The sequence below is a fragment of the Bicyclus anynana genome, chromosome 3 (genome assembly GCF_947172395.1).
Source record: "Bicyclus anynana chromosome 3, ilBicAnyn1.1, whole genome shotgun sequence".
Classification (NCBI taxonomy): domain Eukaryota; kingdom Metazoa; phylum Arthropoda; class Insecta; order Lepidoptera; family Nymphalidae; genus Bicyclus; species Bicyclus anynana.
The window spans coordinates 5,546,458-5,567,861 of NC_069085.1; the positions used below are offsets into that span (position 1 = coordinate 5,546,458).

At 37.6% G+C, this 21,404-nt stretch overlaps 1 protein-coding gene across 2 annotated transcripts; it reads left to right on the plus strand.

Annotated features, from left to right (window-relative positions):
- Nucleotides 1-496: 496 nt before the first annotated feature.
- LOC112047520 (protein FAN) lies at nucleotides 497-20,238 on the plus strand. Of its 2 annotated transcripts, XM_052889841.1 has the most exons (13): nucleotides 497-600; nucleotides 696-1,293; nucleotides 1,399-1,470; nucleotides 2,326-2,528; nucleotides 3,170-3,413; nucleotides 5,040-5,162; nucleotides 6,369-6,630; nucleotides 7,928-8,348; nucleotides 11,806-11,894; nucleotides 16,157-16,289; nucleotides 17,307-17,511; nucleotides 18,592-18,736; nucleotides 19,655-20,238. In XM_052889841.1, exons 1-13 carry the CDS (start codon nucleotides 587-589, stop codon nucleotides 19,753-19,755), a joined length of 2,610 nt encoding a protein of 869 aa, XP_052745801.1. In that variant the 5' UTR covers nucleotides 497-586; the 3' UTR covers nucleotides 19,756-20,238. The 2 variants fall into 2 exon arrangements, with proteins under 2 accessions (XP_052745801.1, XP_052745807.1); XM_052889847.1 differs by lacking the exon at nucleotides 1,399-1,470.
- Nucleotides 20,239-21,404: the final 1,166 nt, after the last annotated feature.

A 21,404-nucleotide genomic window follows, 5' to 3' on the forward strand; every position in this document is an offset into this window, starting at 1 on the left:
CGATCATTTAAATTATCTGTAGTTCACGCCACACTAATATTGTTAACGTTTTATCAAATCAAGCTGAAGTCCGGTCGTGTTTGAAGTCACCTTTTTGATGGCTCTGCTAAGTAACAGTAGGCTGCTTTTGACACTGTGGAAAACCAAGCCAGGGATTCATAGGCGATGACTCACTACTTCTGCCAAAACTTTAAAGCCATCAAGCCTTCAAACTTCAAAGCAATAAACACAGAAGATATGGCTGTACGATGAAATACTTTTGCTTTTTCGTTATGGGAATAATTATAGAAAAAAAAATGAAAACTGTCAATCTTGTCATTGCTGTCAAAGTGTCAAAGTCAATGTCAATGTCAAGTCAAATTAAAATAATGGCAGCGGTTGCGGTCGGTTGTGAAAAACAAAAACTAAAATAACAAATGGATTTGGAATTGTGCTTTTGCGAATTGGTGAATCAATTTTCAAACTAAAGAGCATGTGACATATCAATTTATTATATACTATATGTTTATTAGTGTGCTGTGTGATTACTAGTTTTATGAAAAAAAGTTTTAAATAAAAATATAACGATAAAGAAGACAAAGTAAAAATGAACAAAACCAGGTATAATGAAATTTTAATTCTAATGTAGTAATAAATAGTTAAAAAATAAAGATTTCGTTTGTGTTTTATATAAATCTCTACATAAACGGTTTTAGATTTTCTATGCTGTTGTTGGAGCCGGGTGAGATATATTTCGAGGATTATTCCTGCACAATGAACAAAGCAAATTTACAGGACAAGAATGCAATACAGGGTCGTTTAAAACTATGTTCTAAGTCTCTAGTCTTTGAACCCAGGGAATGGGATCATCCACTTATAAAGCTTCATTTTAAAGAATGCACAGACATTGACACCATTACCACAAATGAAGCAAGAAACACGATTAAAGTGAGAGTTAATCAGTATGCAGAAATGTTGAAGGAAAATATATTGGCACCATACAAGTTCCTATATGAGGATGAAGACTTTTATTTCTTCTTTGATTTTTCTTCAGCAGAAGAGTGCTTAACTCAGATGCAGCAGCTCATGAGAGCATCAACACTGCATGCTCCGGAACACAACAGTATGATTGCAACTATTCTCCACTCTAGATATATGAGGATGGTGTTTGACCCTGTAATGATGGATGATTACACTGAAAAGATTATATGTGAATTTCAAACTGAAAAAATATCTCCACTTGTCAGACATCATGGCAAGCTAGCTCTGACGGCTACTACTCTTTATTTCCAACCCTTTAGTAATATAGAAAATGTAAGTTTTTATTAATTCTCTTTAAGTAAATACTTAGGTTAGTGTTTCCCAGCTGCAATATCAGTTCATTTGTCAGTTTCAGCAATATAATGTTATTATTTACAGAGTCCAATTTTTAAAATGAAACTAGATGAAATGAAAAGAATATACAAGCGAAGATTTTTACTAAGGCAAGTTGTATGTATCCGTTTATGTTAATTTTTTTTTCTAGCTTTGCTTTATGCTTATTATTTAGTATCCTCAGAAATTGGTCTACAATACATTTTGGTTTAAACCTATGTAATTTGATATATTGCTTGTTTTGTCTATAGTGTTGCATTTGCAAGATTGCTTTATATAACATTGTCAGTGGGCCTTGGCCAAGTTTAATCAATACATATACTAAAACAAAGTCCTGTCCCGCATCTTTCTGTCTGTGATGAACTGAAATAATCCTGAACTGATTTTCATTAATAGATAGAGTGATTTATGAAAAGATTCAAGTATACTATTTGTTAAGTTTTTATGTAAATCCGTTCAAATATGACAACAATTGTTGAAAGTGTTGTAAAAAGTCCCTAGTAAAAAGCTTTCATCGAAGATGTTGAGTAAACCTTTGAGATATAACAAAGCAATGTATGGTGGGATATTTCTCTTTTATAGATCTTTAAATAGTCTGTGATGACATAAGTAACTGTCTTTTAAACTTAGTTAGAAGTTTACTACACTAGGAAACAAAGTTGCAGTTGAATGTACTGCAAAAATGCAGATTAAGTTATTTAAATCAATAGATAACCAGATAAACAATAGACACAAATTTTGTCTTGTTGATGGGATTCTTCTATTGGTTATACATAAGAATCATTGAGTTTTGGTCAGTCTCAAACCTAAACTTAATTTATTTCTGAACATACCTATTATATAGTTTTTATTTTATTTTCGTATGATGCATTATTAATAGTGTTTTGTGTTTGTAAGGAATCTTTGAAAATTTTAAAACAAATAAAATGTTTTCCAATAACTCTTGGTAGAAATTATTGGTAAAAATTTTAGGGTCTTGAAATATATGGTGCTGAAGAGAGTCCTACATCCCATTTGTATCTATCATTTCAAAGTGAGAACGACAGAGATACAGTTTGCCATATATTGGAAGAGTCACCAAATGTGAATCTAGAAAGGGTGCATGTTGAAGAAATGACACTTCAATGGCAGAATGGAATTGTTTCCAACTACGATTATTTATTGTATCTCAACTGGTGAGTGATATGATTAAACTGATAAGTAATGCAAATTCTTAGTCACAAACATGTGTTACACAATATTTAGAATGTTAGGTATGTTAAACAACATTGCTCTCAGAATTGGATAATTCAGTTTGCGGCCTCCTTTTAGTAGTTATCTATAAAATCCAAAGATGTTTTATGGTTTGCTTCATGGATAATCACAAAAAACACTGATTGATGGTGAATTTCTTAGCATTCCATGGTTTCAAAATATGGTTGCCAGTAAGCCTAACATGTGACCCGCGATATTTTTCATAAAATGATAGATTATGCATGTCATTGACCATTATCGCCTCGCTCTTTCTTTCGTTGCGATTGTACGAAAGAGAGCGTTATTTCGCGATTGCCGCCATTGTATGACTATGGTTTTTATCTACACGAGAACTCAAACCCTGAACCTCATAATGTGTAGCCTAATTAGGTAACCACAGGCCCAAGGAGATCAGTTCACAATATATGCAAATTATATTTTTAAAGTTTTTTTGAAGGTTTAAGTAGTTGTAATAAATTATCCTAGAGAGCAGATGTCACAAACTATATCATATTTTTCTCAAAGATATTCATTGTTAATATTATCTGTTATGTATATTATTATTGTTTTTTTTTCATGCAAGTCTTTCAGACAGAAGTAAAAATGACCTCACACAGTATCCCATATTTCCGTGGGTGGTCGCAGACTACATTTCGGAAAGTATAGACTTTGGTAGTGCTGATATGTTCCGGGATTTGTCCAAACCAATGGGCGCCTTAAACCCGGACCGCCTGGAGAAATTACTTGAGAGGTATCATGAGATGTCAGAACCAAAGTTTTTATATGGATCCCATTATTCCGCGCCCGGTCTGGTTTTGTTTTATCTCGTGAGTTAATATATTTTCACCTTATATTAGCAGTGACGACATCATCTATACTAATATTATAAATGCGAAAGTGAATCTGTCTGAATGATACCGTTTCACAGCTAAACGGCTGAACCAATCAAGATTAATTTAGATATAATGGTAAATTTGACTTTTTGACCCTAAAATAAAAATAGAATAATAATAAAAATAGGGGTTGAAAGTTTGTATGGTCCTTCATTTTTATAGTTACAGTTTTAAAAATTTGTTTAAAAATCATAAAAAAATACGAAATACAGTGTGTTTTAAAAATACCGTCCGATCCAAAATGTGCGTGTAAGCATTATAATATTATAAACAGAAAAAATATTTAAAAAAATATTATTCAATAATTAAGCATTTTTACGTGATAATAAAGTTTCTAATTTTAAACATAAATTGTCCCAAAACTTGGAAAATTTAAAAAGTGACAATACTGTACTGTCAATTATGATACGTATATCTAGATTATTACCTCCTACCTACACACCTGTGGCACAAAAGTCGGCAAAATAGAAAGCCTTTTGACAAATCCGCGCCGCATATCGTAAAGGGTAGGTAGTAGGTAACATCGTTTTCGGCGCCCACTGTCTTTGAAACACCGCGCTGCCGCCGACACGTGCAATGTCTGTAATGCTGTGTTTAGTTTGCTTGCGCCACTCGCCCAAAATGCAGACTTAAATTAGTAGTAGTAGATCTATTTGCGACAGAGCTATTACTGTGTTCCAGAGTAAAAGGGATAGTTTCTGGTGTAATGTATGTTCAAGGAGTGGAAAATATGGAAAATGATTCACTAACCATTAATTCATCTGCCATCGTCCATCTGCGTAAATTAACTTTTCATGTTTACACACATCACAACACGCCAGTTATGCAAGCACGCATGCATGCTTGTACATAGCACAAGATGATAAAGCACCTTGACAAACCCATCACCTTGTTGTGTGTACTTGTGTGTTTACTTGCCCATTCACTACCGCTTTGAATAGAAACGTGTAAACGCAGCACAAAATATAGATGGCGGCGTTTTTATTTTGTATGTAATTTTATTTTAATGCCTACTAATAATTAACCTATCTCAACTTTTGTGTTGCCATGTAAGTTTTTATAATTTTGTATTTTTTTATGTTAATTTCGTGCAGGGAAAAAAATGTATTTCTTTAAAAATAAGGACTGCATAAAAATAATGTATACACGATACCTAAGTACACCCTTAAGGGCCGGACGGTATTTCCTATAACACACTGTATAATGTGATTCAAGAATTTCTAAAATTCAACCCCAAAGCGGGTTGTATCCTCGCAGGCGTCCGCTTGTATTATAAAGGCACTGCTTCTTTTTTTTTTAATATTATGTTATAATACAAAACTAAAATATAAACTTGAAAATAATACATAATTATTTAAGGAAAGTAGAATATTAGTTAATTTTTCATTTTATTTAATAAACTTGTTTTTTTATTGTTACGAATTCTTTTTTACATTCAAGTTCGAAAAATTCCAAGTTTAGGCCTAGAGTTTATGATTTTTATATTTTTCTTACACAATTTGCTCTAATAAATTTTATAGTAAGATTATTGAATAATAATATATTTTTTTTTATTTACAGGTACGAAAATATCCTCAATACATGTTATGTTTGCAAAATGGGAGGTTCGATCATCCCGACAGAATGTTCAATTCAATGAAAGATGTTTATAAGAATTGTTTGAAAAATATGTCAGACTTTAAGGTAATGTTAACTTTAATTTTTCTTACATTGCAATCATTGGCTATTGCCTCACAGGCGTCTGCCCTTTTAATATGGGACTTTGACCCACCACACTGCTTCTATGTGATGCCTGCAATATTTTGCTCAGGGTTAAGACTATCTATATTATTATAGATAGATATCTATCTATATTAACTATGATATCAGACTCAGTAGAAATATATAAAATGGATTTTTCAAAAGTGCTTGTAAAATACTGTAAAAAAAACAAATAATTTCTTTTAATTTGTAAAACTAAAATAGCATTTGATTTATTTGCTGGTTTATTATTATAAATATGTTAGATAATAATAATATTTTTTATTGCGATAGATACTTGAGATAGAATAAAGAGGTGGGTACAACTGTCTACTTCCATAGTGTCTATTTGTTAATTTTTTTTGTGGACATAGGTTTTTTCGCGTTTATGAGAACATTTATAATATAAAGATAAATAAATAACTAAATATATAACTCAAAACACACTCAAAACACAGTCATACGTCGTATACAAAACGTTACATACATAACATTCATATTGCAAGCTATCACACAACAAACATTCGTTTAATATGCATACACAACGCACACACGCACATCTATCATTAGTATAACAGCCAATAAGTATTAAATCAGTCGCAATAAAACCTTGTCAAAGTGCATACGTATTTTCTTTAAAACATCTCCACTACCTGCAGGCGGAATTCAACCTTAACGAGTTCAACAAAGAGATAAATGAATTGCCTTGCATTTTGTTAATACATCTATAGGGAAAATAACAAATAACAATTGCCTGATTTTTGTCCATCCAATAAGTGCCAAATTTTGCAGTCTGGTTAAATATGCATTATCCTCATAAATGAATACAATTTCATGACCTATACGACCACCAGCCAGAGATCGAATTTGACCTATACCTTCGTGCATGTTTCCTGTTAATAAGTCAACAACAAATTGAAATTTCAGGAGACAAGCGTTTGCTAATTATCTACAAGCAGACGCCCGCGACTTCGTTCGTCCTTAGACAATCCATCCATTCATCAGATCCAGCCCTTACAATAGTATCGCTGTAAAAATGGAGTAACATCTCCCGTTTTACCCTACTCTACCTTACCCTACCCTAACCCTAACCGTGTACCTAAGCTATAATTTTGTATTCATTATTAAGTATATAACTTTTATTTAAAGGAGCTTGTACCGGAATTCTACGACACGAGTGCAAAAGGAGATTTCCTTGTAAACCTTTACGATATAGACTTCGGTGCAAGACACGACGGTAGTAAAGTTGTTAATGTGAAACTACCCCCGTGGGCCAAGTCTCCCGAGGACTTTGTGGTGAAGCTGAGGGAAGCCCTGGAGTCGGAGTATGTGTCCAGATATCTACACCAGTGGATTGACCTCATATTTGGCTACAAACAGAGGGGCGCAGAAGCAGTGAAAGCTAATAATGGTTTGTAAGTTAATTTTTATCTTGCTTTTGTCCTTTTGGTATTTATAAAAAAAAAGTTTATTTAATCTTATATTATTATATTACTTCTTCTAAGGATTACTGTATTAGTGATAATAGAAGAATGAAATTGAAGTTTATTGTGGATATTTTTCGATAATATACTGCTTTCGTTTTTATCTCAAGATAAGGAATGCTGTTAACACTCATCATCATCATCATCATTCAACTGAAAGAAATATAGATTCCAAAGTGTAGCGATGCGTGTTGAAATATTATTGATTCAGTTTCAGAACGAATCGCTTATTTTTCCATGTAACATATAATGGTTTAAGATCCGGCATTAGAAATATATACCCTCATCTGTTATTCATTAATTCTTAGAAATAAATGATAGATAATGTTCACAGTGACACATTGCAAATAGGTTGCCTAGTTAAATTGTGGCCAACACACTTTTTTCATACAAAATTTATCAAACCATGAACTTGATTAAAGGCAACATACAGAAAAATAAGCTGTTCGACCGAATTTTAACTAGGCAACCTACAAGTACGTTCAATGTGTCAATGTGAATAATTTGTATTATTTATTTAGTATCCCAATAGAATAACAGATGAGGGTATATATTTCTTATGCCGGATCTCGTATTATAACAAAGTATAATAATCAATTTTATTTTAATAATGGTTCGCAGATACTATGGGGAATTAAAATAAAAAATAAAAATAATTTCAAACTGCACCTGTGCTTTGCTTGCAAACGCGCTTGTTCTGTGTACAGCTTATTAATACAAAGCCAAGGTCTATAAAATATAATATCGATATCCTTTTTAAATCATACTTTAGTTTTGTTCTATAAATATGTATTACTTAATTAACACAATTGATTGATTTTTATGTTGACTTCTTAATTGACTAAATTAACTTTGATTTTTGTTCTGCTTTTACAAGCTAAAATAATAATAATAATAAACAGTTTAGTGTCTCAATAGCTCACCGGTAAGAGCGGTCGGACTCATCACCGAGGGGTGATGGTTCGATCCCCGCCCCGTTGGTCTATTTCCGTACCCACTCCTAGCACAGTCTTTCCCGACTAGTTGGAGAGGAATGGGAATATTGGTCACATTTGAAAATGTGGCAAATATTCTTTTTTTTTTAAATAATACCTAAGTACAGTAGTTTAAAAGGACTAACATATTTTCTACGTGTATCTTGCAATCAATAAACGAATTTGATGTACGATCCGCCATTAAGCATAATAAAATTAAATGCTTTTGAATGACCAATTTGTATTCCAGTGTACCACCACGTCTGTTACGAGGGGTCGATCGATCTCGACTGCATATACGATATGAACGATCGACACGCTTTCGAAGTACAAATAATGGAATTCGGTCAAGTGCCCAAACAACTGTTCACCAAACCGCACGTCAAAAGAATCATACCGCATATAACAAAACAGCTATCAATAAAAGATTACGAAAACTATGAATATAATTTGGAGTGTTTGGATACAATATGGTTGCATAAAGAAGCAGTGAACTGTGTCCTGAGGAAAGATGACAGGATCATATCAGTTTGTAAGGACGGCACGCTCAAAGTATATGATACGGTTCAAAGGAAGCAAATTCGCAGTGTCGTCTTGTGTTCGACTCCTCTGAGCTCGTGTGTTATGGTGGGTGAACATATCGTCGCTGTTGGGTCGTGGGATAATGAAATGTAAGATTATTTCTTAATGTTTTATGGTGTTTCATCTTTATCAACCCATATTCGGCTACGGAGAGTCTCCTCTCAGAATGAGAGGGGTTAGGCCAATAGTCCACCACACTGGCCCAATGCGGATTGGCAGACTTCACACACGCAGAGAATTAAGAAAATTCTCTGGTATGCAGGTTTCCTCACCATGTTTTTCCTTCACCGTTTGATACACGATATTTAATTTCTTTAAAATGCACACAACTGAAAAGTTGGAGGTGCATGCCCTGGGCCGGATTCGAACTCACAACCTCCGGAATCGGAGGCAGAGGTCATATCACGTTATGATGTTTACCTTTTTATCTGAAATTCCTCAATGCCTGATGACAAACGTCTTCGAATAGTGTTCCCAGTGATGAAACATGGATCCAAGATTTGGGCACTAACTATGGGTCTCATAACAAAGGCTCAGAGTCACACAGCGCGCGATGGAACTAGCTATCCTCTGAGTATCTCTGCGTGATCGAATCAGAAATGAGGAGATCCGCAGAAGAACCAAAGTCACCGACATACCTCAATGTGTCGCGAAGCTGAAGTGGCAATGGGTAGGGCACATAGTTCGTAGAGCCGATGGATGTTCGGCCCAAGGTGCAGGAATGACGACCCTGCACTAGAAAACGCGGTGTTGGTCGACCTCACAGGGACCTCCTCGTCCTCGACAGGGATTCGCTGGATGCAGGCGGCTCAGTATCGTGATGTTTGGAAGCCCCTACAAAAGGCAGTCATGCAGTGGATGTCCGTCCGCTGATATGACGATGGTTTTTAGCACAGATATAAGAAGTAACTAGATTTATAAAGTGCCAACTGTTTGTATTGAAACCAGCGTACCCGGGGGCGTGGCCTTACAAACACATTTATAGTGTAATAATACTTATCACACTGATAAACTCTTCACTTAATTGGCTGTTTAATATTTAGTGAAAAAAGAAATATATTACCCTTATTTTAGAGTTGAAAATTATTTATTACTGTTGTCTCAGAACAAATGAAAATTCTTGAATGAAAATTCATGAATGAAATCTGTAGTACCGCTACTCGTCACTAGTTGTCTCTATATATAAGCTTTATTACCTTATAAACAAGATTCAAAATGATCCTAACTTTGTTTTATTAATGTTGTCTAGGGATGTGAAATAACGATAGTCTTAAACATCGATAGTCTCGTTACTCGCAGTAAATAATACGAACGTCTGTTGTTAAAAAAAAATTGAATTTTATAAAACTAAGAAGAACAACATAGTTCAATCAAAAATTTAAAATATATGAAAAAACACACACAAGAAAGTAAAAAAATTTTTAATAAAAAAAATACAACCGACTTCAAAACCTAAAAACGTACCCACTAAACTAAAAAGCGAAAAATAACATCATAATATGTTCTACCTGCTGATCAGTATGAAAGCGGTGCTAAGCCGGTGATGTATTAATTCAAGCCATGTTATAGATTTGGATTTTGCAGACAGTGTTGTTTCATGTGGTCCTGTCAGAAATGATGATGAATGTTACCAGTAGATTATTTTCCAACCCGTTAGTAGTCAATAGGTCAATTACAAATACTCAGACTTGACGTTCCTAACACTTTAAGTACGTCATTTTATTTGTATTCTAAAAGACTTTTAGAAAAAAAAAATCTTTTTGTTTGGCACTGCCGTGACTACTAAATATCTTCTGTTTCCACTTTACATTAACGTGTCTGACTGCGTAAAATGTTTGGAACAAATTAGAATGCGGTTTTGCATAAAACAAATTTTGCTTCCTAGTCGCCTTGATTAATTCTTTTCCTCTCCGGATTCCTAAAAATTTTTTTTCTGAAATTTCATCATTATCGTGTCATCATATAGTATATATATAATAGTAGTAGATATAAAATATCGATATATTATTATCGACATCCCTAAATGAATAGCCAAATGACATATGGCAGCTGCTTAAATTCAAAACTAACATAAATCAAAATTACACTTTTTTCAGGAGAACTAAAACAAGAAAAATAAAAACTATTTTTTGGTCTATTTTTACTCTTATTTTATATAAAGCATAATATAACATATACATTCAAATCATATTTTTAAAATGTTTTGCAGTTTTCTGATAAACTGAATGCTAGGGGAGATATTAAAAGCTATGCATATGCTTTTCAATTGAAACCTTTGGCTTTGAAATCAATAAAATAATCGTATATTTGTTGATTACAGACAATAAAATAATCGTATTAATCTTGTTGATTGTCAGTCATGAGGGACCGACAGAGAAATTCAATTAAAGAACCTAAAGGCAAAACGAACACTCTGTCTCTTGAGTTTATTTTGACCTTAAAATTGTTTGAAAGAAAATGTTCGTTTATATGCCTAACAACCAGTTTTTAAATAATATAAAAAGGTACTTTCATTTAAAAATTCACATGATGATCCTTTATTTAAAGCTGGAACATTCCTAAATATTTTTATATAATTAAAAAGTAACACAGATTTATGCAAAATCAATGGGTGATTTCGTTAAATATAAAATAACAAGGATTATTAATATTAATAATTAATACATTTAATTGGGAATAGAAGAATTATTGCAATAAGATCATTTTTGTATAATTTTGATTTATGATAGTTTTTTTGTTGTTGTTGGCGCAGTAAATGTATGCCCACTGGTGTCAACAGAATCTTCGAGAAAATCGAACTTGTATTAAAATGAAGTAAACTTTAGTACTATTCCCGTAAAGTTCATTTTAGTTTGTGATTTTGAGTAAAATTATTTTTTCATATTTTAATGAAAATATAATAAAATACGTCTTAATTATGGTACGAAACACCATAATTTGATAAAAGTTTGTGGCGGCTATCATTTTGGTATTCCAAAACGGCACAATACAGCATTTTTCTAATCGTTTTTAATTATTTTCATTTACCGAATTTGACAACCGCAGGACGTAACGTGTCAGTCTACGAAACAAGACTGCTAGTACATGCGCGGATAGGCTTGCGAAGCTCCGCACACCCGGGTGTAAGCGGGCCACGCCCCTATGCTACTTCTATTGCTAAAAGCGTTAGCTTTTAGCGATCTCTGTTCTGTGGTTTTTAGAGATCCGTATATCTCAAAAGAATGAAACGGAACCGTTATATGATCACTTTGTTGTCTGTCAAGACCGTTTATTTCGAGAATGCATGGAGGTGTCAAGTTGAAATTTGAACCATGTGAGGTCTACGGTCCTATGAAGTTGTAAAAATCTAAGTTTATGTAATTAAAGGATATATCCGTTTAATCAGCAAAAACGCACATTTCGACACTTACACCACTAAAAAGCTACGTTATTTCCATGTGTTTTATAATAGCCTATATTTTATCCCCGTATACTCAAGGGAAAAACGCGTGTAAAACCGTGGTGCGTGCCCTAGTTTTTGGTTAATTTGATTGATAACTCTTTCAGATATCTGTACGATGTTGAATACGGACGCATAGTGGAGAGCTTCAGAGCGCACGACGACTCCGTCAACTGTTTAAAGTGGCTGCCTAAAGGTAAAAAAACCCAACATTTAATAGAGCTTTGGAAAATTGTAAAAACTGCATATTTAATTAATACACAAGCGGACGCCCGCGACTTCGTCCGTGTGGAATTCAGTTTTTCACAAATCACTCGGGAACCATGGATTTTTTCGGGGTAAAAAGTAGCATTGCATTGCAATTTCAGCCAAATTGCTTCAGTAGTAGCGGCGTTAAAGAGTAAGAAACATCCAAACAAACAAACTTCCATACAAACTTTCGAGTTTTTAATATTAGTAGGATAATATACGAGTATAATGTTTGTGTATTATACATTTTATTGTGGTTTTAATCAACTTTAAACATTAAAAAATAACTAGGAAATACTAGCTTATTCGGCGTAACTTGCCGAACCTCGATATGGATCTGAGAGCTACCAGGTTTGGCTAAAACTCTAAAAACAGTATGCAAATCCGTTCAGTAGTTTCGTAGATTGGCGTGAACAGACGAACAAAGTTCGGTTTTATTATTCTGTAAAATGAAAAATACGTTTTCTGCAAAGATTTTATTAGATATATTAGTCACTAGCTCGTCGAAATTGAGGCGGATAAAAGTGGCTAATTGTCTAATTTTCATCATTTAGTCGTAAACAGCGAACGTTATTTAAACAAATAATACCGAAATATTTTCTACAATGTCGAGTTATGTGTTCAGGATGTGTAAAAACTATATATACATAAATCTATACTAATATTATAAAGCTGGAGAGTTTGTTTGTTTGATTGAACGCGCTAATCTCAGGAACTACTGGTCTGATTTGAAAAATTCTTTCAGTGTTAGATAGCTCATTTATCGAGGAAGGCTATAGGCTATATTTTATCCCCGTATTCCTTCAGGCAGGGGTGTAAGGGGGAGGCTAGTACCAGTCAGTCTCCCCAACTGCCAACCTCACCTGCTCGTGGTGCACCCTGCAGATGGACCGACGAGGCTCTGGCGACCGACGAATGGCGGATATATCCATTCCCACAGGCTAGATTACGAAATGCCTCAGGCCGGTGTCGGGCAGCAGCGACACCGGCGCGAGTAATCTAGCACTGCGCTGACCAACCCGCATGCCCAGCGTGGTCAGTACTGGGCAAAACTTAGTATGGACTACAAAAACATAACACAGCCCCTAGTCCCCGGCAGCCCCGCTATTCCTGGCTCTGGCAGCGGTTACGGTAACGGCGGGGCAAGGGGTGTTAAGAATCTCCGGCAGAGATTCCGCTGCCAACCCCGACGACTAGACCTGGCAACATATAACGCACGCACTTTGAGGTCCGACGAGAAGGTCATCGAGCTGGAAGAAGTTATGAGCAAGTTGCACTGGGATGTCATAGGATTGTCTGAAGTCCGAAGAGAGGGGGAGGGCTCGATAATCCTTGAATCCGGCAACATGCTCTACTACCGGGAGGGCGACCAACAGTCCCAGGGTGGTGTCGGATTTATCGTTCACAAGTCCCTCGTGAACAATGTTGTAAAAGTCGAGAGTGTGTCGAGCAGGGTAGCGTTCCTGGTCCTCCGAATTACCAAACGGTATTCGTTGAAGGTTATACAGGTTTACGCACCGACCTCAACACATCCCGACGAGGAGGTAGAGGTATTGTATGAGGATATTTCTAAAGCCATACATGCCTCAAACTCTTATTACAATGTTGTGATGGGGGATTTTAACGCAAAGCTGGGCGAACTTAGCGGTTCAGAGTTGAAAGTGGGACGATTTGGATATGGGCAACGGAACGATAGGGGCCAAATGTTGGCTGACTTCATGGAGAAGGAGGGCCTCTTTATGATGAACTCCTTCTTCAAGAAGCCACCACGCAGGAAATGGACCTGGATGAGCCCCGATGGTTCCACGAAAAATGAGATTGACTTCATCTTGTCTACCAGACGGCAAATATTCAACGATGTTTCTGTGATCCATAGGGTGAAAACCGGTAGCGATCACCGAATGGTTAGAGGCACGTTGAATATCAACGTTCAGCTGGAACGGTATCGACTGGTAAAGTCTACGCTCCGACCTACTCGTGCCCATATTCAAGACCCCGAGTCCTTTCAACTAGAACTGCAGAACCGCTTCGATTGCCTAGGAAATTGCGAAACTGTGGACGATCTGAACAACAGGTTCGTGGAAACTGTCCATTCCGTTGGGTCTAAGTTCTATAAGACCCACCGTACGAAAAGAACCAAAAAATTCTCAGACCATACACTTAAACTCATGGAAGAGAGGCAAGAAATGAGATTACAGTCTTCAGCAGATGCGTCAAATTACCGACTGATCAGTAGACAGATCTCTAAGTCGCAAACCAGCGACTTGCGAAACTTCAATACCGAGCGTATAAAAAATGCGATTGAAAACAATCGAGGCTCAAAAGTTTTCGCCAGAGATCTGTCTATTGGACAGACGCAGCTGACGCGTTTGAAGACCGAGCACGGTAATCTGATTTCTTCCAAGCCCGAGTTATTAAGTGAGGTCGAGAAGTTCTATGGACAGCTATACACGACTACTCAGCAGCCTGTTGACAACTTGGCTAAAGACCCCAGAGCCAAGTTGACCCGACACTATACCGAAGATATCCCGGACGTCAGCCTATACGAGATTAGTGTGGCTCTCAAACAACTGAAGAACAATAAGGCGCCAGGTGAGGACGGAATCACAGCAGAACTCCTGAAAGCGGGTGGAAAACCGATACTTAAAGTCCTTCAGCGATTGTTCAATTCCGTCATTCACGAGGGCACGACGCCTGAGGCGTGGCATAGGAGCGTGGTGGTTCTGTTCTTCAAAAAAGGTGACAACACCTTGCTGAAGAATTACAGACCCATCTCGCTGTTAAGCCACGTTTACAAATTGTTCTCGAGAGTCATTACGAATCGTCTCGCCAATAGGTTCGACGACTTCCAGCCTCCCGAACAAGCCGGTTTCCGAAAAGGCTTTAGTACCATAGACCACATCCATACGCTGCGGCAGGTTATACAGAAGACTCACGAGTATAACCAGCCACTATGCTTAGCGTTTGTGGACTATGAGAAAGCCTTTGATTCGGTGGAAACCTGGGCTGTGCTAAGGTCATTGCAGAGATGCCGAATTGATTACAGGTATATCCAAGGGTTGAAGTGCTTGTACGAAAACGCCACTATGTCAGTCCGTATTCAGGATCAGACTACGAGGCCAATCCAGTTGCAGCGAGGAGTGCGTCAGGGAGATGTGATCTCTCCGAAGCTATTTACCGCCGCACTGGAAGACGTTTTTAAGCTTCTGGACTGGGGCGGACTTGGCATTAACATCAATGGCGAGTACATCACTCAACTGCGGTTCGCGGATGATGTAGTCATCATGGCACAGACTCTGGATGACCTTAGTACCATGCTCAATGACCTCAGCAGCGTTTCTCAACAGGTGGGCCTGAAAATGAACATGGGCAAAACAAAAATAATGTGTAATGCTCATGTATCGCTCCACCCAGTTATAGTTGAGAACGCTGCACTCGAAATTGTAGACGAATACATATACCTAGGACATATGATCCAGTTAGGTAGGTCCAATTTCGAGAAAGAGGTGAACCGTCGAATCCAACTCGGCTGGGCTGCATTCGGGAAACTTCGCGACATCTTTTCGTCCAAAATTCCTCAGTGCCTGAAGACAAAAGTCTTCGAACAGTGCGTGTTGCCAGTGATGACCTATGGTTCCGAGACTTGGTCGCTAACTATGGGCCTGATAAGAAGGCTCAGAGTCACACAGCGGGCGATGGAACGAGCTATGTTAGGAGTATCTCTGCGTGATCGAATCAGAAATGAGGAGATCCGCAGAAGAACCAAAGTCACAGACATAGCTCAACGAGTTGCGAAGCTGAAGTGGCAATGGGCGGGGCACATAGTTCGAAGAGCCGATGGACGTTGGGGTCCCAAAGTGCTGGAATGGCGACCCCGCACTAGTAAGCGCAGTGTTGGCCGACCCCCCACCAGGTGGACTGACGACATCAAGCGAGTCGCAGGGATTCGCTGGATGCAGATGGCTCAGTATCGTGATGTTTGGAAGTCCCTACAAAAGGCCTATGTCCTGCAGTGGACGTCCATCGGCTGATATGATGATGATGATGATGATTCCTTCAGGAACGGGAACCACGCGGGTGAAACCGCGCGGCGTCAGCTAGTATAAAGTATAAATAAACACAAAATTGTGCATGTGTACGCTCAATGGAGAAGCTAGCTAACCTAACCTAACCTAACATATCTAATAGTAGAAAATCTTTGGTTTTCAGAGCATCTGTTGATATCGGGTGGTTGGGATGGCGTGGTCCGAGTGTGGGGGAACGTGGGCAAGACTGGACAAGCCTTGCGCGGACTGAAGGCTGAGTTCGACCACGACGGGAAGATTAGCACCGTAGCCTTTAGGTACATATAATCAATGTGTTCACAGTTATAGCTTGGCAAGCTCGTTCGTAACACTCCTTATGGGCCGCGCGGGCCGGGAGGCGTGTAGCGATGAATGAAAAGCCGACGATTGATGCACCTCACTTCACCGCACGCAAGATTTCACACTCGCGCAGTCTTTCCCCTCGTTGCTCGCATATCATGGTAGTGTCATCAACGAACTTGCCTGACTATAGTCCATCAACCCAGATTAGAGCAGCATGTTGGGTTTAAGTTTGAAGTCCCAGTAGTGATCCATTAAGTTGATGATTACAATTATAATTTTATATTTTATTCACCCTTTCCTATAGGAACTTGTGGATAATATTATATGCATATTGTAGCTTCCCAACAGTGAAATAATTTTTGAAATCGGTTCAGTAGTTTTTTTTTTTTGAAATGTGTGTTTTTTGTTGAATTCATGCATTTTTAACCGACTTTAAAAAAAGCAGGAGGTTCTCATTTAGACGAGTATGTTTTTTTTAAACTTTAATGTTTGTATAATTTAGGTACTTGCTCTTATCTTGATTATGCAATAGGCTACTTGCCTCTTTTGTAAACAGTATTTAAACTGAATTATGGAAGTATTATAAGTTATATTTTATTTTTTCCCGTCAATAATAACCAGTAAAAAAATTAATATAAATGAAAATTACACATTAGCAAGTGACGTCATAGAGATAACAGCGTAATTGGCGTTTGCAGTGATGTGATATATCACGTCACCGCAAGTGCCAATCACATACCGATGCCTTGTAGCGAATGACGTCACAGTTTATGATTGGCGTTTGCTGTGACGTGATAAAAATACAATTTCGTTTTATAAAAATATTACAATTACGAGATTATTTTCATCATCACTTACCATCAGGTGATGGCTAACTTGTAAAGAATAATAAAAAAAATCTTTTGCGTTTATAATATAGTGTGATGTGAAGTGTGAAAGAATGATAGTCGTGCTCTTATGATAGACACTGATCATGGTTTATTATTTTACAGGTACAGAAGACACATGCTAGAAATAATAGCTGGGACGAGCGACGGTGAGGTGTACATATGGGACTACTCGTCCAAGGAGCTGATCAACAAAATCAGCATACACTCCTCGCCTGTGAACGGAGTGTGCTTGCTCCGGGAGGACAGGATAGTCACTGTCAGCGATGCTGGGGACTTGAACGTTACTGATCTAACTGTTCTGAATTCGGTAAGACCTTTGAGCCATACCAGACCGAGTCAGACCGTACCGTATGATCCAGTCACCTTATCTTACCTTACCTTATGAGCCGATGGATGTCCACTGCTGGACATAGGCTTCTTGCATGGACCTCCAAGCACAACAACCTCGAGCCGCCAGCATGATCCAGTTAGGTAGGTCCAATTTCGAGAAAGAGGTGAACCGCCAAATCCAACTCGGCTGGGCTGCATTCGGGAAACTTCGCGACATCTTTTCATCCGAAAAAAAATATTTTTGGCTTCTTATTCGTATTGTAGGAAATAATAGCCTGAGACGGATATGACGTCGCTCGATCTCGTGTTGGCTCGTGCCGATGCTAGGTGGCGCGACTTGTTTCCGTAAAGAGTAGGGAGTTTGAGAGGGGTACCGCGGTTGGCAGGAACGACTTCGTCTTCAGTATGCTCGTGGCGTTCACATTTCTTGTTGTGTAATTCTTTATGAGTTACTTGGAATAGGGGAGAGTCATTTGAGTGGAAAAGGGGAGTGTTTGTTAATTATCAAAGGATTCTTTAACTCTACACACAACGTTCACAAGTGCTTGACTCCACTGAAGATCATTCTCTTCCATTCAGGGTTTGTTGACAAATGTTGTGAATCATAACCTTTGTTCGACATTGGTTTTTTTATTTTTGTAATATGCTTCTGAGTCTGCTAAAAAAAACCATATTGTATAATGCCCACCAACAAACATTTTCAACATATCTACAACTTTACCGCGGGATTTTTCCGGGATGAAAAGTAGTCTTGTGTTAATCCTGAGTAAAATCTATTTTCATTCAAAATTTCAGCCAAATCCCCGCAGAATTGACAAAGTTTAATACAAACTTTTATGTAGAATTTGATCACTCATCAATCCTTTCTTAGCGGATGCCTACGTCATAACATCTGCCTGCATGCCAAATTTCAGCCCGATCCGTCCAGTGGTTTGGGCGGTGCGTTGATAGATCACTATGTCAGTCAGTCACCTTTGAGTTTTATATATTTAGATGTATAGAATTGGACCTGTTACAGTTTTACTATAAGTATACCATATGGATTGATTGATTGCAGGTATATCAAAAGCGCGTGTCCGCCACGGTGACGTCACTGTGCTGTGACGGCGCCGCCGTGCTGTGGTGCGGCGGCGGCGCGGGCTCGCTGCTGCAGTGGAACATGACCACGGTGGCACAGTTGAGCGAGCACAAAGCTCATGACGGTGAGCCAAATCTACGCTAACAGCGGAGCCCATGATGCTCAATGTGGATTTACTCGAGCGTCGCGGAGACCTATAATCCGGACGCTTGCGATTTCGGCCGCCGTTACACCTTAGCTTAACTCTCTTACAAATTTCGTTCTTAATGGATGTTTATTAACTATAAACTACCTCTCTGCGAAATTTCATCTTTGTACGTCAAGCGGTTTTCGGAGTGACTTTTAGGCAGAATCTCGCGGTCTCACCCGCGTAGTTCCCATTGTCACGTGTCTTAAAGCCGAGAGTAATATGGCGGACGTCCAAGATGGCGGACAGGCTATTTAAAATGCACCCCCATGATATAGGTATCAAATGAAAGCGTTTGCTGTCAGGAATACGAAAAAACATCTGTAATTCATAGTGCGTGCTAAAACGTGTTTTTTTAGTTTTTTAAACTATTATATTTTATTTCGTACTAGAACGCTAAATCGCTTGGCGGGCACATCTTTGCCGGTATTATGTTAAATAGCAAATACCACCAGAGTCTGAGACAATGTAAAAAATATAAAACCCTAAACTGAACCAAGCTGGGAATCGAATCCCGGACCTCTCTGCTGAGAACATCACTAATAACTGCACCAGGGGTCGTCAAAATTCGTGTTCCTTTGACTCAAAATTCCTATTTTTATGACTGACTGACTATTACTACTATAAGTTATAATAATAAATAAACTTTGACGGAGTTTGTTGTGGGCTCTTCTCGGACCAAGGCTCGTTTGGAACCCTCGTAACTTTCGATTATTATTACCACCATTAGATTAATGTAAATTATGATATAACTTAATTTTTCAAAAGTGCTTGTAAACTCAGCCTAAGTAAAATGAATTTCGAATTTATATATATTTTTTAATTTGAGTTTATTTTTTTATTTAATTGTTTCAGATTTAATCCGGAGCATACACTACGACTCTGCATCGAAGACACTTATTACAGCGAGTGATGACAAATCAATTAAAGTGTGGCAACTTACGCAGATATCGTGACCATTTTTAATATTGTTTTTATTTTTCAATTTAATTCAGTATTATCTTGTATTCCGATCGCGTTGAACTTTTGGAGGTTTTGATGGTCTCCATAGCGCAGTGGTATGCGCGGTGGATTTATAAAACCGATGTCCTGGGTTTGATGTCCGGCTAGGCTGATTGAGGTTTTCTAAATTGGTTCCGGTCTGGCTGGTGGGAGGCTTCGGCCGGTGCTATGTCGTGTAGAAACCAAATTGGGTGTGGACAGTGGCGTGAATAAGGTTGTCGATCAGTGTATGTATAGTAAGAAAAATAAAGCAAACTGGGAAAATCTGCATTTAAAAGTATTAAGAAAAACAGCTCTAGGGTATGCAGTACTTTAATGCGTGTATGAAGTGCACGCCACTGGGTGTGGATTTTCATCCTCCTCCTAACGATTTAGCTCATTTCATTTCCATCTTTGATTGCGCCATCACTCATCATCAGGTGAGATTGTAGTCAAGGGCTAATAACTTGTAAACAATTAAAAAAAAGTTTTAGTCGCCTAGAGGGAAACTATTTAAGCGTCAGTTTTTAGAGGACAAGCGGACGCCCCACGGTTTCACTCGCGTAGTTCCCGTTCTCGTGAAAATATGGGGATAAACTGCATCATCATCAACCTATATTCAGCTCACTGCTGAGCTCGACTCTCCTCTCACAATGAGAGGGGTTAGGCCAATAGTCCACCACACTGGCCCAATGCGGATTGGCAGACTTCACACACGCATAGAATTAAGATAATTCTCTGATATGCAGGTTTCCTCACGATGTTTTCCCTTCACCGTTTGAGACACGTGATATTTAATTTCTTAAAATGCATACAACTGAAAAATTGGAAGTGCATGTCCCAGACCGGATTCGAACCCACACCCTCCGGAATCGGAGGCAGAGGTCATATCCTCTGAGCTATCACGGCGCTCGGGATAAACTTACAACACCACAAACTTTACCTCATATTATAGATTTCCTTTGTATTAAAAGTTTAGCGCGACATCTTTATAGGTATTATAAGCTTGTATGTATTAAAGGTATTTCTAAGTCCTCAGCAAGAAAATAATGTAATGTAATGAAATAAAATTTAATTCACAATATATCCGTGTACAGAAGACGTTTTTAAAGTGTAAGTTTTGAGAATATAGTATTGATATAGGAATTAACCGTCCTTGATATTGTTTTTCAAAATCATTGGTAGGATTTTATTGTAGAATTTTATTTTTGTATATTATCATAATGATTTTTATGTATATGACTTGACAATAAATAATACAATGTAAAAGTTGTTTAATTTAACCAACCTTTAAAGACATTAATTATCATGTGAAACAACTTTAAGAAAATTAAAATCTGTAAACCGACTGTTTAAACGTTTTCAATGACATTACTTATAGTTATGCGCCAAAGTTCAAGTCCGCCCTGACATTGCAACAGCGTATTGTGCAAGCATACGCCTCGTCTTCAGAGCGGTCTCTATGTTTGGTGCATACTTAACCTACTCAAAAATCGGCACTTTGTAAAGTTACAGCTTGTGATATCTTTCATTTCCATGGCAACTTCGTTGTTAGTGACATTTTAATTTAACCTTCCTAAAAACAGTTCAAAATCGATTATGACGTTGTAGCGTGTAGACTAGA